Genomic DNA, 20,015 nt, shown 5'->3' on the forward strand with positions numbered 1-20,015 from the left:
GAGAGACATATTACATCAAAACAATACAACTAGGTGACGAAATATGCTAAATATGATATATATATATATATATATATATATATATATATATATATATATATATATATATATATATATATATATATATATATATATGGATATATATATATATATGAATATATATATATATGTATATATATATATATATATATATATATATATATATATATATATATATATATATATATATATATATACATATATATAAAATCGACGAAAGTTTCCGAGTAAAGTTCACGCAAGTAGTTTTTACTACAGTATACCATATCGTTTTCTTTATTATGCATTTTCTGTCAACCGTTTCCGTAATCAAAAGACATTTTACTTTTATGATCCTGGCGGGACGAGCGAAAGAAGTTGTCAACTGAAAACATTTACGATATGTGTTGTGATTAGTATTTCCTATTATAAAGTGTAACTGTTAAGGAAGACGAGGTATGTGCGAGGCACTTTGCTTGTTTCTGTAATTTTTCCAATTTATTAGCTGGAATAATTTCTTTATGAGAAGATTGTTGGTTTGTTCATGACATCCATTGTCCTCTGCTTAACACTTGGTAAACGAATTTTAACATTTACGGTTGTATTCATACACAACAGTGTAGATATGTACCTTTGCCCATGTTGAAATTAGTTTTATCGCCACCTTGAGTCTTTATCATATAAAATGTTACTCTTGCCGTACAGCCTTACAAGGCCTATCGTAGACTAGTTTAGGCGGGCAATTTTAGCCCCCACCCCCCAATTAGGTGGACCTCGAAGGTCTACTGTCGAGTTTCCTTACCATATTGCTAGTAAGATTTTATTGAGGGTTTAACAAATCTTAATAATGAACAAATCTAGGTTTTCCAACTGTCAGTGATTCATGTGTAGTCTGGCCTAAACTACCTATGGAATTATAGCCTACTAGACCAGACTAAACTAAATGAAAGGTTAGGTAGGATGCGGTGCTACCCTGATAAATTACTGTAGGTACGCTTATGTAAAGTAACCAGGTTGTATACTAGGTTAAAGTGCTAGTGTTTTTGTTGCCACACCCATTTCCCTCGAATATTGTAGTCAGAGTGAACCCCACTTGTAATATGCTGTTTTTGAATTAATAATGACTTTATTTTTCCACCATTCAGAAACAACTCTAGGTAAAATTATAGTTATGGATGGGACAAGAATTTGAACAGAAAAACTAGTTTTTCCCTTAGTAAATAATATGCTTTCACCGAATTTGACCTTAATTTCAACAGCAAATAAACCAAAAACCCATTAGACTGTCTAAGAACGGGGATATTTTTAAGAAATCCAATGGTTTTTGCTCCGCCGTGCTCTCCCTTCGCTGGCGGAAAAAGATGCACATTAAGCTCCCATGTACAGACAGGCGGTACATGCTGAGCTGTGCACGCTAACCCTATTGATTATTATTTCTTAGATAATTAAGTTTTTAATTTCAGTGAAAATAATTGTAATTTTTTAAGAAAACAGACTTTTTTTCTATAGGAAACACCTGTTTTTTTTTTCCATAGTAAAGCTTTGTCTGTCCGTAACTATAATAAAACCCAACTCTACAATGAGTATGAACACATCGTCCTTGGTCAGCACAGCCAGGTAATCAGTGGGTATGGGAATCTTAACTTCCTTGTTACATAAGGACACAATACAATGTCTTGTGTTGGGTTAGTTGGGTGCAAGTTGTTTGTGGTTACTCATACAGGTGTATGGATAAAGATTTACCATATTTTTTGTCACGGACAGTGTTTGCCCCCGAGCACAGCTAGAGATCCTATTGGAGCAATATCGCACCAAAAATAAAATTGTAAGTGGTAGCTTTTAACCTAATCTGAGTCCAATGACCCTCCTCTCTACCCTTCACTCCATTCACCTTGATCCTGACTTGATTCATATACCTTGAATTACCTGATTGGATGCCTTTGACCCCCTAGATCTTCAACCTTCTAAAGGTCAACTACTGCTGTAATATTTGAAAGTTTTCGGGAACCACCCCCAATCCCCTTGAAACTGAACATTAGGTCTGAGTCTTTCATTTATACACATTATCAAATCTTAGTCCTAACTACAAACTTCTGGAATTTTGAAGGGTTCAAAAAATTCAAAAACAAAACATATTTTAGCCCTCCCAGTTTCATCATAAGACACTGTATTCAGACATGTCCCTCCCCCTCCACTTAAACGCTCACCTCGGATGCGTGGGTGCCTACTCATGATAGATTCAAGTTTTTATGAATAGTACTTATCTGGCAGTTATATATATATAGCTGATATCTCTAAATCGGCAGAATTTTTCAAAACGAGGCAACCGCCTTGTGGTGGTTGGGAGGTAGGTGGTAACACCCGTCACAGGGTGGTCCAAGGAATCATTCCCGTGTCCAAGACTTCAGTTCATCTCTGCCGGCTGGATCGAAAACATCGTCGGTCCACCATTGAGAGTTTTTCAAATCTTTTTCCCTTCTTCGCTTTTTTGGACTTCGTTTGGTAAAGTACACTGATTTAGGGATTTGGCAATCGTGTTTTGTTATTTTTATTGTACTGTTTACTTTGTTTATCATGAGTGAAAACTTAATTTTTGTTTGTGCACTATATTTTAGGTGCAAAGTTTTTAATCCTGATGACGGAAATACGTTCCGCCAACTCTATGACGTCACAGTCGTGTGACTTAATCTTCTTTCAGGGCGAATGCAGCCTCGTCTTTCAGGGCGAATGCAGCCTCGTCTTTCAGGGCGAATGCTGCCTCGTCTTTTAGGACTAATGCAGCCTCGTCTTTCAGGGCGAATGCTGCCTCGTCTTTCGGGGCGAGGGCCGCCTCGTCTTTCGGGGCGAGGGCCGCCTCGTCTTTCGGGGCGAGGGCCGCCTCGGCTTTCGGGGCGAGGGCCGCCTCGGCTTTCGGGGCGAGGGCCGCCTCGGCTTTCGGGGCGAGGGCCGCCTCGGCTTTCGGGGCGAGGGCCGCCTCGGCTTTCGGGGCGAGGGCCGCCTCGGCTTTCGGGGCGAGGGCCGCCTCGGCTTTCGGGGCGAGGGCCGCCTCGGCTTTCGGGGCGAGGGCCGCCTCGGCTTTCGGGGCGAGGGCCGCCTCGGCTTTCGGGGCGAGGGCCGCCTCGGCTTTCGGGGCGAGGGCCGCCTCGGCTTTCGGGGCGAGGGCCGCCTCGGCTTTCGGGGCGAGGGCCGCCTCGGCTTTCGGGGCGAGGGCCGCCTCGGCTTTCGGGGCGAGGGCCGCCTCGGCTTTCGGGGCGAGGGCCGCCTCGGCTTTCGGGGCGAGGGCCGCCTCGGCTTTCGGGGCGAGGGCCGCCTCGGCTTTCGGGGCGAGGGCCGCCTCGGCTTTCGGGGCGAGGGCCGCCTCGGCTTTCGGGGCGAGGGCCGCCTCGGCTTTCGGGGCGAGGGCCGCCTCGGCTTTCGGGGCGAGGGCCGCCTCGGCTTTCGGGACGAGGGCCGCCTCGGCTTTCGGGACGATCGCCGCCTTGTTCTTTCAGGGCGACGCCACGTCTTATAAGATCTTTGTCAAGGATGACTTTAGTGATCACTTTTCTCCTGTTGAATTGTTTGAGGTTAACAGAAGGAGAAGATCCTAAGTTATGTTGCTCCATGTTCCCCACCCTCTGAGTTTTCACGTGGTCATTAATGGAGCTTTAAGAATATATTAATTTTTATTTCTTAAAACAGAAACCTTTGATGCCAGCTTCCTTATCAGATAGGCCAGGATAGCAAGGGTGGAGGTCTAGCCACGTTTAGGTCGAAGACCTTGTGGCAGCCCCACAGAGATTTTTTTACGGCCCCCTTGGTGGTTTGCTGAGTCTCTTAAGGAATTCAGGCAATGAGGCTGGATAATTTTGAAATCAGAGGTCATAATTAAGGTACGTTCTTCTCCTTTTTTCTTTCTCTCTTCTCCCTCAAGAGTTGGTCAAAGACAGGTTTTGGTGTCTTAATCAGCAAGAAATTTTCTGCATGCTTTTTCTCTAACCGAACTAACAACAGTAGGAGCCAGACCTTGCTACTTCTGGCGAGCCTGGGAGAGGAGAGGAGCAGACCTTTGGTCCGTGTTTTTACTAAGGATGGATGCGAAATCTTTTTCCTAGTGAATCCTCCTTTTTTAGTTACTCCGATAAGACTTTTCTACCTAACCGACTTTGCAACTTCAATGTCTCTCCTTTGGGAGAGGGAGTCTTTTGTCCGGTCCTGGACTTAAATGCTCTTTACGCCTTCATTCAGAAGTCAAAGTTCTCCATGGAGACATCAAAATCTTTGGAGAAGAGGGGAGCAGACCTTTGGTCAGTACTTCTTCTGAAGGAGGATTACTTTTTCCTTTTATAGGGAAACCTCCTTTAGTTTTTAGCTACAACGATTCTCTCTCCCAGTTCTAGAGAGGAGTCTAAGTGGCAGGCTATGCAATCTCAGCTCCGCCCCTCTTATGTTCACGTAACTTTTGCTTAATGTAGCAGAATACTGCTCTCTAGAGAAATCAGAGCGTCCCTGTATCTGGATTTTTAGATAACGTTGAGCCTATCAAATAATTAGGTCTTCCTGTCAACAAGAAGAGTCTCTTCTGACACCAGAACGCTCAGCACCACGTCTTTTAGAACGTTCAGCGTCTCGCTCTGTTAACCTCTCGGCTCCACGTCTTGCAGGCTCCACGTCTTACAGGACTTTTGGCACCACGTCTTACAGGACTTTCGGCGCCACATCTTACAGGACGATCGGCGCCTCGTCTTTCAGGACGCTCGACGTCGAAGTTCTAGCATGAGGCATGACTTTGAACATGAGAATCTAGGACTTCGTGATGACACTAGTCGGATCGTGTGTCGAGATCAATGACCCCTTCGTTCTGATCTCTTGGATCTAGAAAGGAGGTTTGTTCTAGGGCACGAAACATCGGGGCAAACATGCTCAGCAGGAAGAGACTTGTTTTTCCCTCAGAATGGTCTCTCAACCCGCAAGTCTGTCAGTCTCTGGATGTTGTGGGGTAGACCTGTAACAGACCTTTTTGCCTCCAACTGGAAGAAGAGGATCCCCTACTGCTGCTCCCTAGTCCCGGACGAGGAAGCTGTAGCATTGGACTCCTTCTTGATGGATTGGACGGGGGTGGACATGTTTGCGTTGCCCCCGTTCAAGATCATCAATCTGGTCTTCAGGAAATTCGCTGTCCTCGATTCGGGGCGAATGATCCTAGCGGCTCCATTTTGGCCTGCTAGGGAATGGTTTTCGGAAGTGATGGGCATGTTGATGGACTTCCCAAGAAGACTTCGGCAAGTCTAGATCTTCTCAAACAGCCCCACTTCGAGAGGTATCATCTAACCCCCCTTGCTCTCAACTGACTTCCTTCAGACTGACTAGAAGCTTGTCAGATCTCGAGGCTTTTCGGCACAAGCGACGAAATCTATCGCCAGAGCAAGGAGGATCTCTTCACAAAGAGTCTACCAATCTAGGTGGGAGACCTTTAGAGCTTGGTGCAGGCGGCACAAGTTTTCCTCATCTACTACCTCTCTGAGCCAGATTGCAGACTTCTTCTTGTACCTCAGACAGGATGCTAAAGCTGGCTGTATCTACCATCAATGGATACAGCAGTATGCTCTCGGCTGTCTTTAGGCATAGAGGCCTAGAGTTGTCCCAAAATAAAGATTTGCAGGACCTCATTGGGTGTTTTCTGACGACGTAATAGGTACTCTTAAACCTGGATGTGGTGTTTAAGTTTCTGTGCTCCAAGGAATTTGAACCTATCTCGCTAGCCTCTCCGAGTTGTAACGAAGAAAACCCTCTTCCTTATGACTCTAGCAAATGCCAAAAGGTCAGCGAAGTCCAGGCGATTGGGAAGATGGTGAGCTTCAATTAGGATAGGGCAGTTTGTGCCTTAAGGTTCATCTTTCTCGTAAAGAGCGAGAACCCTTCGTAACCCTGTCCTACAACGTTTGATGTCATTAACCTCACGAACCTAGTGGGTCGAGAGAAGGAAAGACTCCTCTGCCCAGTTAGGTCCCTCAAAGTTTTTTTTGGCTCACACTATGAACGTGAGCTGTGCATCCAACTTGTTATGGTGTTCAGTGAAAGATCCGCCAAAAACCCCTGTCTAAGAATGCTTTGTCCTTTTTCCTGAGGGAGAAAATTAGGGAAGCCCACCTCTTATGTGAGGAGGAACACTTCGCCCTGTTGAAATTACGGGCTCACGAAGTGAGAGCCATTGCTACCTCTCTGGCATATCAGGGATATATGTTAGTTAGGCTATTCATGGATGCAAGTTTCTGGAGGAGCAACTCTGTCTTCGCTTCTCATTAACTTAGAGAGGTGAGAGTAGACTTTGGCAAGTGCTATACCTTGGGCCCATACATAGCTGCGGTTTCTGTATTAGGCAAAGGAGTTAATAACCCCACTCAACCTTAGTTTATATGCATGTATGAGGGTTTGTGTTTTTATGATAGTCTGAGGACTTCGTCTTGTGGTGCGGTTCCCTCAGTCTAGATAGATAGTTTATGTCTATGTTGCAGGGTTAGGTGGTTAGTTTTAGTAAGGTTGCAGTTTTTATTATATGGGGCGAAGGTAGTTTCTGAAGTTTAGTCAAGTTGTTGGTCTTATCCCTTTGACAGACTCGATTGAGTTTTATGCATCATTGCAGGCTTACTCCTGGATAAACACTCCTAAGGGAAAGCCACTCTAGAGGCTGTACCTTTGAAATCAGCTACCTTAGCAGGCAAGGAATCAAGGTGTTTTTATCTCCTACAACTCTTTTGTTGTTTCCCCAACGATGTTTACTGTCTGTTTCCCTCCTCCAAATGTGTGAATCAGCTATATATATATAACTGCCAGGTAAGTACTATTCATAAAAATGGAGTTTTTATGATAAAACAAAGTTTTATGAATACTCCCCTCAGGAGACAGGTCGGACATAGATGAACTGAAGTCTTGGACACGGGAATGATTCCTTGGACCACCCTGTGACGGGTGTTACCACCTACCTCCCAACCACCACAAGGCGGTTGCCTCGTTTTGAAAAATTCTGCCGATTTAGAGATATCAGCTATATATATATAACTGCCAGGTAAGTATTCATAAAACTTTGTTTTATCATAAAAACTCCATTTTTCTGATCATGTTGATAAAGATTCTATTTAGGGTATCTAGGAAATGTGAGATCTATAACTTGAATGTAAATCAGATGCAAATTTACTGTCATATAATACATAAAAATTTAGTGTCATGTAACTACTTTTATTTTGAAATTGATACCGTACAATATAAGAATTTTGTAGCTATTAAGGAAGATCGAAGGTACTGTACATAGCCTAGGCCACTTGGTCGAGGTGAATGGCACAGCATGAGTAAGAGGTGTTAGAATATTGTTAATAAGCTGTCTGTGCTGGCTGATACTGGGAAGTTTGTTGCACATATGGTTCATCCTTGAATCAGCAGTCATAAGCATGTCAGTGATTTGTTTGTCTTTGGTGAAAAGATTTTATATTTTATGTAAGCTGAAGATCGAATTTTGTTTCAGATTGTCTTTTTTTGTGTGCATTGTGCATGAGTCAAAATATCCTATCACTTAACTAATTGCAGATGGTTCACTGGGATGTTTTGGACGCTGACTGTGATGAGGAGACTCGTCAGGCTGGGGATGTTGGCTCTCTCATCTCCCTTTATGAAGTGGTTAAATTAGCTTATTTACAACCTGATGACAAGGTAATCCTGAGTAAGAGTTATTACTTAGTACTCTGTTTGTGTTTTGTATGCAAGGCATCTTACAACTTGTTTGAGGACGTTCTGTCTGTGGAAGGAAATTGAAAATGTTTTCATCATCATATGCTAGTCCTCAGTAGAATGTAATGCAAGGTATATTTGTGAATTTAAGTTTGAACTGTTTTCAAGAGCGATGTTGAATGTTTATGCAGTTGGGGAGCATTAGCATATACAGTACTGTAACCAACACTAAGTAAGTGCAGCCACATCGCTCACACAACAAAAGTATAGAGCTAATGTAAGATTTAAATATATTTCTTTTCAGCTTATTGAGCTTCCCCAATTGGCAACTAGTGCAGCCTATGGCCGTGTTGCAGTTGCACTTGACTCCACTGTGTTTGTATTTGGGGAAGGATGCTCAACCCTCTTGATGAAACTGGCCATGCAAGCTGTAATAAATATTGCCATTTGGGTGCCATCAGGAGATTTTCTGATTTTGGGAGATTGTGAGGGAGGCGTCCACTGTGTGCATATTGAATCTCAGCAGGTGCTGATTACAAAGTAAGTTTGTTCCGTAACCGAAATACAAACCACGCTATTTACAAAGGGTTACCTTTTAGCGCAGCTGAAATGGCGAGCCATTAGAATTTAACGAGGGTGTATTACCCCCGCGCTAGTTAGCGGGGGGTAGGGGAGTGGTAGCTAGCTACCCCTCCTCCCCCTCACACACAGGTGAATACTCACTTTCACTTTTGGCTCGGACTGTGACAGACGTCTCTGTCTTGGTCCTCTCTTGGCAGCCATTGTTTGTTTTGTCTTTACTTAATAGCTTACTTTTCATTTACTCAATATATATGTAAACATGTTTTCATGATTGTATATATATTTGAGTATAGAAATAAGTAAGTTTCCTTTTCAGATTTGTGTGTGTAGTGTACGATATCTACGTGGAGTCCTCGGCAGTTAGGCCACCACGGCGTAATTTTATGGGTGGCGATCGAGTTTGACTTATGTCTTTCTCTCTCTCTCTCTTGAGGTCGTTCACCCTTTTACTACGTGTTACTACGCCCTTGTAGCTTCCTTCCCGTGTGGGGGGGTTGCTACGCCGTACGTTTGTCTCAATTAGTTATGAATCTAATTGTAGTTGGTTTTTGTTTTTCAGCTTGTAGAACGATTCCTTTCGGGGTTTTCGTTCTTTCTTTAGTGTTCATTCATTTTTAAATTACATAATTACATAGTTACATAATTATAATTGTTATAATTCTGTTTTGGTTACAGCTCTCCTTCCGTGAGTGCAAGTGGTTGTGAGGGCACGTGCCTGTTGTGTAATTCTTGTTCCTTTCCCTCGGGATTCCTCTTCGGAGCCTTCCCGGGGGAATGAATGTGTACTAATATTATTTGTTTTATTTTTTTACAGTTACCGATCTAGTTCGTTTCTGTAATATGGCAACGGTGTGAGCTGTCTGGTTGAGTCCTGGGGATTCTGCTGTTGCTGCCTCCCCCCTTGTATTTTCGTCAGGGGCGTGTCTCCTTCTACTGGAAGTACTCCCGTGACGACGGACAGCTCTCCAGTTCATTTTAGAACTCTCAGGAGGCTTGCCTCCTTGGGCGGGTAACTTTCCTTCCGAGGGAAGTTTTTCCTGTCCAGGCTTGAGTTTTTCCCCTTTTGGGGGATTCTTCTCTTGCCTTTTTTTCGTGCGACTTGCTCTTGGTGCTGAGCGGTCGCACCTGCAGTTTCGCTCAAGGGGCTGGGCAACTGCAGGAGCTCCTCTTCGGAGGATTGCTCCTTTTAGGTCACTGGCTGACCAGTCTCTTCCACGAAGTGTTTCTCTTTCGTTCGCGAGAGAGTACACTCATAGAGACTCCTCTTCGGAGGTTTCTTCTGTTGCTGTTGGCCTCCCTCGCCGTAAGGCCCACCGTCCGCCTCGTCGTAAGGGCCTCTCATCTCCCTATAAGGGTGCTTGAGGCGCCTTTTTGGATCTCCGTTTGCAGCCTACAACTCCTTTTTCTCGATCTTCCGCCTTGGTGCAGATGGACAGCAGTCTGATCTCGTCTTCCGACGGGCAACGGTCTTCCCGAGGACAACGGTCTTCCCGACGGACAACGGTCTTCCCGACGGACAGTGGTCTTCCGACGGACAGCGGTCTTCCGACGGACATCAGTCTCCCGGCGGACAACGATCCCTTCGGGGCAAAGGGTTGCACCCACGGGAGTTCTTCCCTTGCGTGTCAGGGTTTCCCTGCGCGCCCTTCTGCTGTGTTCTCTCCTGCTCCTGCTCAGTGTTAGCGCACAGGCGCTCTTCTGCTCATCAGCGCTCTCCTGTTCGTCAGCGCTTTCAAGATGATCATCCCTGTTGTTCCTGTTGGTTCCTGTTACGCGCCCTGTGCGCCCACGTTCGCCCTCGCGATCTAGAACTTCGGTTCAGGTCGGGGTCAAGGACTCTTCTTCTATGCGCAGGCTTCCACGCGTAGCCTTCTGCTCGTCAGCGATCATCAGGTCGCCAGCGATCACCTGTCTCTCGGCGATCTCCGGATCGCCCGCGTGTGTTACAGCCGGCACGCCAACGTTCTCCAACACTTCTGAAGGAACATGGTTCGCCAGCTACTAGCTCACCTGCGCATGCTGATCGCCATCGCGCGACCCTCAACTGCGGATGCTGATCGCCATCGCGCGACCCTCAACTGCGGATGCTGATCGCCATCGCGCGACCCTCAACTGCGGATGCTGATCGCCATCGCGCGACCCTCAACTGCGGATGCTGATCGCCATCGCGCGACCCTCAACTGCGGATGCTGATCGCCATCGCGCGACCCTCAACTGCGGATGCTGATCGCCATCGCGCGACCCTCAACTGCGGATGCTGATCGCCATCGCGCGACCCTCAACTGCGGATGCTGATCGCCATCGCGCGACCCTCAACTGCGGATGCTGATCGCCATCGCGCGACCCTCAACTGCGGATGCTGATCGCCATCGCGCGACCCTCAACTGCGGATGCTGATCGCCATCGCGCGACCCTCAACTGCGGATGCTGATCGCCATCGCGCGACCCTCAACTGCGGATGCTGTTCGCCATCGCGCGACCCTCAACTGCGGATGCTGATCGCCATCGCGCGACCCTCAACTGTGGATGCTGATTGCCATCGCGCGACCGCACACCTGCGGATGCTGATCACCATCGCTCGACCCTGCGCATGCTGATCGCCATCGCGCGACCCTCAACTGCGGATGCTGTTCGCCATCGCGCGATCGCCCACCTGCAGATGCTGCTCGCCATCGCGCGACCGCCCACCTGCGCATGCTGATCGCCATCGCGCGACCCTGGCATGCTGATCACCATTGCGCGACCCTGCGCATACTGATCACCATCGCGCGACCCGGCGCATGCTGATCACCATCGCGCGACCCGGCGCATGCTGATCACCATCGCGCGATCGCCCTCCTGCACATGCTGCTCGCGATCGCTCACCTTCGCATACAGTGAACCCTCGTTTATCGCGGTAGATAGGTTCCAGACGCGGGCGCGATAGGTGAAAATCCGCGAAGTAGTGACAGCATATTTACCTATTTATTTAACATGTATATTCGGACTTTTAAAACCTTCCCTTGTACGTAGTACTGTTAACAAACCACCCTTTACACCCTGTAATGTACAGAACACTTAATGCATGTACTACAGCACCCTAAACTAAAACAGGCACAAATATTAAAGGCGATTTTATATCATGTGTTTCCTAAACACCTAAAAAGCACGATAAAAAATGGCAACCAATGTTTTGTTTACGTTCATCTCTGATCATAATGAAGAAACAAACTCATTTAGTGTACACATATATGTACGTATGGTTAGTTTTTGCATCGATTATATTGATTATACAGTACTGTATGTTGATTTTTTTATTACCAATGTTTTAGTTTACGTATTTTTCTTAGGACTTCCAAATGAAATCTTTTTCTTTATGACGCCGCCTGAAACGACGGCGTGTACGCTCAGTAAACAACCACGCTCAGAACAAACAAGGCATTTAACACGCATGATGATAGTGATAAATAATGATACAGTACATACAGTATTTACAGTACAAAGCATTTACAAAATATGTTACCTTACAAATATAAATTATACAGTACTTGTACGTAGCAAAGCAGGAAAACAATTTGAGAGAGAGAGAGAGAGAGAGAGAGAGAGAGAGAGAGAGAGAGAGAGAGAGAGAGAGAGAGAGAGAGAGAGAGAGAGAGAGAGAGAGATTGTTTTACGTACGTAAATGTAAATTTTAAACAAAAAAAATATGATAGGTTACAACATGTAGACTTTTAAAACCTTCCCTTTAACTTAATGCATACAGTACGTACAGTACTAAACTATAAAACAGGTTAAAGTAAAAAATAAAGATTGTTACTGTACTCACCACGAAAGAAGTTCCAGAAAAACTTGAATGACGATGGCGATGAATTTGCTGCACAGTAGAAATGATGATGATGAAGCTGATGATGTGTTCTACTGTGCAGTCAATGATAGTATTTTACGTCTCTTCAGACGGAGGTGTCTTTTCCTGGGACACCTCTTCAACTTCTTCAATTTCTTCCGAAGGCGTACTAGCAGGAGGAACTGGCTCTTTTTTGCGAGGCTGAAAAAACATTGTGATCGGAAGTTGTTGCCGCTGCTTCTTTTTTCGATCCAAGAGCATCCTGTAGGGAGTCGTGATGTCATCGACCTTGTTGCAGAATTGCATCGCGCGAACCATATCCTCGTCCCACTCTTGCAACATTTCTTTCGCCTCCTTCATATGGTTGCAGAACTTGGCGAGCCGTTCTAATGTTAAGCCCGTTTCTTCTACATTTTCTTGGGTCTCTTCCTGGGTACCCTCACTCTCTTCCTCACTTGCCGATTTCGTCAGGTCTTCGAGATCTGCGTCAGTTAGGGGCTGGGAATGGCAGTCCAACAACTCGTCGACGTCTTCAGTCGTCATGTCGCCAAACCCGTCACCCCCAATTATGGCAGCCAACTGCACAGATTTCCGTATTGCAGAGTGTTGGATTTCCGACGGAGTAAATCCCTTGTCGTCGTAAACAATATCGGGCCACAGCTTCTTCCAGCTCGCATTTACAGTTGCAGGTTTCATCTCTTGAAGTGCCTTTTGAATATTCTGCAGGCACGTGGCTATGGTGTACTGCCGCCAGTACGCCTTCAAGTTGAAGTCTTCATCCTCGTCATCTTGGGCAGCATCCACACACGCAACGAGGTCCGCCAAGGTATTCTTCGTGTAGAGGGCCTTGAACGCCCTGATAACCCCCTGGTCCATTGGTTGAATTAATGACGTGGTGTTGGGTGGCAGGAACTCAACCTGAACGCCCTCACGCGACAGGTCAGTTGCGTGTCCACCAGCGTTATCCATAAGGAGAAGGATCTTGAATGGCAAGCCCTTCTCTAAGAGATATTCATGGACTTGCGGGATGAAACACTGGTGGAACCAGTTGGAGGTCAGCATCTTCGTAATCCATGCCTTTTGATTATGCATCCAGTACACGGGAAGGAGATTCTTATTTTTGTTTTTCAAAGCGCGAGGATTTTTCGACTTATAAATAAGCCCCGGCTTTAACAAAAATCCAGCAGCATTGCCACACATCACGAGGGTAACGCGATCCTTGAATGCCTTAAAGCCAGAGGCTTTGGCTTCCTCTTTGAACAGGAAAGTTCGCGACGGCATTCTCTTCCAAAACAAGCCGGTTTCATCCATATTAAACACTTGTTCCGGCTTGTATCCACCTTCAGCGATAATGTTCTTGAAAGTCTGGTTCACGTAAGTTTCAGCAGCGGCAGTGTCAGCGGAAGCAGACTCCCCATGCAGGGAAACGCTTTTCAGGGCGAAGCGTTTCTGAAACTTCGCGAACCATCCTTTGCTGGCGGAAAAACGTTGTTTCTGACGCTGGGAATCAGTGGAGGTCCCTGGTTGAGGATCATCTACATCATCATCTTCTTCAGCATGGTCGCCATCGTCGTCATGAGGTTCCTTTGCCGCAAAATTCTCATACAAGCTCAAAGCCTTTGTTCGGATGGTGTTCGTATCCAACGCTATGTTCTTCTTCCGACAGTCGGCAATCCACACAGCTAAAGCACCTTCCATGCGTACGATCGTTTTATTACGCGTTGTAACGACTCGCTTCGCTGATCTGCTAAAGGTGATTGCAGCAGTCTTTCTAATGTTCGCCTCGTCCTTCCTGATGTAGCGAACGGTGGATTCGTTGATGCCAAAATGGCGGCCGGCGGCCGCGTAACTTCTACCATCTTTTAACATGTCGAGAAGCGTAACCTTCTCAGCTATCGTCATCATTCTTCGGTGGCGTTTAGGCTCACTACCAGCCTTACTAGAAGCAGAACGCTTGGGAGCCATTGTAACAGAAAGTTCAACAAAAAGTTCAACTTAAAACAGTCGCACACAGCACAGATTCAACTTCACAAACTTAAGAACGTCTACTCAGCAATACGCGGAAAGAGAAAGTGAACGATGCAGTCCCGCGAGAACTCTGATGCTGCGGGTTGGAGATGCGGGCCAAACACCAATCACAGGCTAGATAACAAAACTTGAGTTTTGATTCGTCATCTATCAGCGCTTGAACCAATCACAACCCGTCTTATACAGTACTATGGTGCGTTGGTTACTCATAGAAGATGTCCCGCGCACACTGAACGTACGTAGATTAAGTACAATACCGTAATAATAATAAATAATGATAATAATACTGTACAGTAATAATAATAATAATAATGATTAATAATAATAACAATAATAATTTTATTAACAACAACAACAATAATAATAATAATAACAATAATAATAAAAATTTACGTACGTACGCTATTTTACGCCTCTCTCTCTCTCTCTCTCTCTCTCTCTCTCTCTCTCTCTCTCTCTCTCTCTCGTACGCTTACAGTACTTATTCGAAATGTGATTTTTGCAACAAAGAATATTATTGGATGCAGTACTGTACTACGTACGTATACATACAAAAGATTCATGGAAAAGAAGCACATCCATTACAGTACACACCATTCTAATATGGTATGACTGCATCTGATTTGCGTTTCATGTTCGATTTAATTTTACTACGTACTGAATTATCGTATGATCACATTCTCTTTTCGTGTTTTATTTCTTTCTGTGCTGAATTATATATCATATGTAATGCAATGAACAATCAGTAAGAGCAGATATTACTATAATTACAGTATTAATGGAATTACAGGTAACAAAATATCGTATTTGGTTATCTTCAGATTTCGCGGTATTTTCGAATTTTCCGGAAAATCCGCGATATGTATATATATATGGGTTATGGGAAAACCCCGCGAAGTGGTGAATCCGCGATTGTCGAACCGCGAAGTAGCGAGGGTTCACTGTACTGCTCGCCAACGCACGATCGCTCACCTGCTCATGCTGCTCGACCATCGCGTCGGCATAACACAATGCGCCATTGCCAACCTGCGCACTAGCGCTCACCAGCTCACCACCGATCGCTTGTTGACCCATATCGCCAGCGGTCTTCCTCGCCCACGCGGCAGCGCGTTTCCTCGCCATCGCGCTAACGCTTGCGTTCGCCGCCTCGGACTCGCTCTCATCCACCTGCCCACCCTCACGACCGCTCGCCCGCGCGACCGCTTGCCTGCGCGCCCGCGCGACCATTCGCCTGCGCGCTCACACGCCCACGTGCCTGCACGTCTACGCTCATGCGCGTCCGCGCCCATGCTCTCCAATGTTCGCCCACGCGCGAACCAACGGTTTTTCCATCGCGCGGACGGATGGTGTTCCGTCGCGCGAACCTACAGTGTTTCTTCGCACAAACGTCGGCTTATTTCTTGCAGTATCCATTGCTCGTCTATGGGTTATCGCTCGTCGACCACCAGCTCTCGCCCTTCCTACCACGCTCGCCCTCCTTTTGCGCTCCTTCGCTCACCTTCGTTTGCGTTACCGCGCATGGGCGCTTCCACGTTCGCCCACGCGAAAATCTTTGAATTTCCGTCGCGCGAGCTCCAGGGCGATTGCGACCACGATTCCCAATGGGGTTTTCCCAGCATGGCCAGCCTGGCGAGTTCTTCTGGAGCGTATTTCCAGAACACGGCCTCACCCCGTAAACGCAGAGCATGGCACTTGCAAGAATAGGAGAAACTTAAGGGAGATCTGAGCAACACTCCTCTTTCCTGAACCTGGGTTAGCCCTTCCCCGTCATTCCCTGGAAGGATTTTTGGCGGGGGGGGGGGGCTTTCCGTTCGAGATTTTTCCATCGGACAAGGGGTGACTGCTTACCCCTTCCTCTGGGAGCTTACCAGGTTCTTTCCCTCCTCGGTTACGGCCCGAGGATTGGTTCAAGGAAGCTACAGGAAGATCAGGGGTACTTTCCTCCTCTCGAGCTCAGGCACCTTGGCCTTTCGTCGTTAAGTATCTAACTTGCGGACAAGCTCGATGTTGTACCATCTGGACGCGCTGACTGAGGGCTTCCTTCGGGTGTCTCATCTGTGGAGGTCGACGACCTCAGACACCCTTCCATCCTTGAGAAGAGTTTGTTTGTGCCCAAGGACAGAGACTTAGACAGCTGCTGTGCGGAGGAAATCGACTTCCGGTTTCACTCCTCCAAGGCGCTTTCTTCCAGACTCTGCAGGGCTCCAGCGCCCTTTTCTTTCAACCACGTCGGCCTAAGTTATCGGCTACGACAACTGGGACAAGGTGTCCAATTGCAGTTTCCTCCTGTCAGGAACAGATGGCACGGGAGACTCCCCCGGGGGGGCATAGTCCTAAAAGGAGTTCACGAACTCTAGGATTGCTGGTTTTTCGCTGGGAGGATGCTTAAGGTTACTCATCCGAATGACAGCTTCCCGATGCCCATTCCCGCACAATCTCTGTGATTAGTCAAGGATATCGCGCCTGCCGTCTCTGTCAGCGAATTCAATGTCTCTGAACCTCTATGCCATAGTGTCAGCAGAGTTGCCCGGTTGGGCAGAATGATCCATACCTTAGGCGAAGGTCTTCCTTAGGATCATCGACGGCTTCACCCCCGGCCCCCTCAGTCGATCCTTTCTTGTAATGAAGGATCTGAGAGGGGATGTCCGTAGTCGACTTCTCAGCCCTGATCAAGTTTGTCGAACAAACTTCGGCCAGCGTAGACCAGCAGAATCGATCAGACTGGTAACGAGGCGACAGGACTCCTTAAACCCTGGATCGGAAGGACGGGTACTTTCAGTTTCCATTCCATCCATCTTCCAGGGTGCTCGTCGAATTCAGCCTAGACTGCAAGTATTCCTGCTTATGATGCAGTGTGGCTATCCCGCCGTGGCATAACAGGTTTGTTAACCCAGAGAACTCTCCCTGCCTTCCTCTTGGCCGCTCAGGTGCAGGCTTCCGCCTCCTCTGCTGTTTTGAGGGCTGGTCAACTCCGGTAGGCTCGGGTTCGACCTTCTTCAGCGCCGGGACAAGCTTCCGGATGCTTACCATTAGTGTGGGCTCATGGTATTTTGCTTGGAGCCTTCTCTTCCTCTGCCTCAACATCTGGAGTATCTGGCCATGATATTGAGTCAACGGCCTTACCACGTTGGAAACCCCGCTTCTCGTCCGTCCAACGAGGTTAAGCAACGTTGGTACTTGGATGGGTGACCACCTGGGGACGCCAGATTCTGTTACCACATCCTCCGAGCCTTCCTTTCGGTTGACTGTGGCAAGACTGAGGAGAGTCGCAGTACCTGTTCTCAGTCAAGCAGAGCTTTCAGCCCTACCTTGGAACGTTTCCTAGTTCTCCTTTCCTCATTGACCCGTCTATAGTCCGAACGGTCGCCTCAGGATAAGTTCCATGTGGGGCGATCCAAGTTCCGGTGGCTTCAGGCAATGTTTATCCGGACTCCCTGGCCCTATGGGACCAGCGGAACTATTAGACCTGCAATGGGTGTTGACCTATGGAGCCTCTTGATGGTAGTGGATATTCTCGTCCTTTCCCCACATTCTTGATGCGGTTCTCGGACTCGTCAAAGGAAAGGGGGGGGGGGGGGGGCATGTTCCGGTCCAGGCCTATGGTCAAGACCTGAAGGATACCCCTCCATCATTCAGGCAGGCTTAGGGGCCTTAGTCTGGCCCCTCTACAATCCTACAGCTCCTGCCGAGTCGCCCCGTGCGCGTCGACTTCATGATTCTGGCGTATTCTAACCAGCATGGGACGCATTTTCACACCTTCACATCTTGCAGTAGAGATACCGGGATGATTGAGATTCTCTCAATACCACCATCGGCTCTCTCATTCCAGGCAGGGGAATGTTCTCTCAGACTATCCGAGCAGAGCCTCGTAGAGAGTGTGTACCTGGGGGTCTTTGACCTTGGGTAACCAGCAAGTACTGGTCTGGGGGACCTGATCGCGACAGCTTGGAACCTCAAGCTTCCGCTATTCTTCCCCCCAGTCTCAGACCCCGAGACTCTGGCAAGATGCATTCCGGTGATGGTGGGACAACTTCGACGCCTGCGTCTTCCCTCCTTTTTGTCTGTGGACAATGGGTCTCAACAAGACCAGGTTGTCTGTCAACCTTTCAATGGGAGAGCTCCACTGGGACTATGCGCAGAACGGTTTCTGGACCCTCTGCTTCCCCTGACGGAACTCCCGGGAGAGCTTCTCCCACGGCGCAGACTACTCAAGCAACCACACTGCGACATCTCTCCCGAACCGGGGCGTCACTTCGGCTTCATGCCTGGAGACGCTACGCTTCCTCCTCAAGAAGAGACAACCCGCTACAGTCGCGGTACGGAGGTCGCGTCATCTGCGATAGTCATCCGCAGGGGTCTCCCAGGCAAAGTGAAGAGTCTAAGGTGGTTGGTGCCGTGGGAGATATACCTCTTCCCTTGAGGCCTCTTCTCCAGCAATAATGGTCTTATTGCCTTTCGGCGGGAGGAAACTCCTTTCCGCTCTCGGCAATGAAGCCTGTCGCTCAGCCTTTCCCTGACCTTCAGGCTTAAAGGAATAACTTTTTCCTGCCCGCTGGATCTATCCTCGCTCATGCGAAGCTACGATCGTCCCTGCACTAGTCGGAGGAAGACCTCCAACTTGGAGCATGGCTCGGACTTTTAGTCCTTTAAGAGATCCTCTCAAGACCCTTTTTCGACAGGCCTCGGATTGTATTCCGCCTTGGGTCTCCTGCTCACTCTGGCCACGGCTAGTGTGTAAGCAATCTTCTTGGTCTCTTACCACTCCCCCCTTTCTAAGGAAGAGGGGGAGGCAACATTCAGGCTCGCTCCTGAGTTGTTGGCTAGACTCAGAATCTGGGGGTCCCGGCCCTTCGGTCCGATTCATTCAAGATTTCGAGTCTCCATTCTGTATCTGATGTCCCAAGACCTTCTCTTTCTTGCCAGTAAAGGAATCAAGAGGTTAGTGCTGGGAACAGCTGCAGTTTGTCCTCAGTTGCAGCCGATTTGGGAGCACAAGGAGGACATGGGGGAGAGTCACCAGTATACCTCTTCAGCCCGGACTCAAGGACATTCATCTCGACCTGTCTCCAGACCCTCCCCCGTCATGTCGCCCTACAGCACGATGTTGGATACATCGCAACGTCCCTCGCCTTCGAGTAATACTACTCTGTGACGCAGGTGCTACAAGCTGGAGTCTGGAAGCGTCTAATGACCTTCGCAGCCCGCTTCCTGCAGGGCGTGACCCACAGGAGTCTCGATACGTTTTCTATCGCTCTGTGGTGGCTACACAACAGCTGGTCTAACCTCAGGCTCCTTTTTGGACAGGTAGCAGAAGGTTGAGGGCATTGTTATCAGGTTTTAGTCTGCATGAACGAAAGAAGTATGTCTGGCCCTTACTTCTTTCTTCATCATCCCCTCTACGGGGAAGCAGCATCCTGGTCTCTGCATAGCTGACCTCGAATCTCTGCAGGTAAACCATGCTTCTTTGTGTTCCGAGTATTGAGTCAATACTGTCGCGTCTCCCATACCCTGACGAGGTGGTATTGGGAACGTCCTAACCCAGAGTTCCTTCTGGAACTCCAGGTCAACTGCTTAGGACGGGTCACACTTCTTCCTTCACACACAAGCTTACGTAGGCCACATGGTTCCTTGCGGAGCAAGGAACTTGTGAGGTGCAGGGACTCCTTTTCTCGAGTGCGACTCACTCGGATTCTGAGTCCCCGGGTAAAGCCAAAGCCAATATGGCTGGGGACTTTCCACCCTTCCTAAGGGGTAAGTCACCCTTTGTAAATAGCGTGGTTTGTATTTCGGTTACGGAACAAATGACAAATTCGAAGATAATTTGTATTTTTCCTAACCATACAAACCTTAGCTATTTACACAT

At 47.6% G+C, this 20,015-nt stretch overlaps 1 protein-coding gene across 1 annotated transcript in view; it reads left to right on the top strand.

Annotated features, from left to right (window-relative positions):
- Positions 1-353: 353 nt before the first annotated feature.
- rod (rough deal) overlaps positions 354-20,015 on the top strand; it is a 291,539-nt gene continuing 271,877 nt past the window's right edge. Inside the window, exons 1-3 of the mRNA XM_068375218.1 lie at positions 354-474; positions 7,579-7,701; positions 8,024-8,259. Coding sequence (XP_068231319.1) covers positions 7,579-7,701; positions 8,024-8,259 — 359 coding nt within the window. The 5' untranslated portion in view covers positions 354-474. The remainder of the gene's footprint in view (positions 475-7,578; positions 7,702-8,023; positions 8,260-20,015) is intronic.

The sequence above is a fragment of the Palaemon carinicauda genome, chromosome 6 (assembly GCF_036898095.1).
Source record: "Palaemon carinicauda isolate YSFRI2023 chromosome 6, ASM3689809v2, whole genome shotgun sequence".
Lineage (NCBI taxonomy): Eukaryota > Metazoa > Arthropoda > Malacostraca > Decapoda > Palaemonidae > Palaemon > Palaemon carinicauda.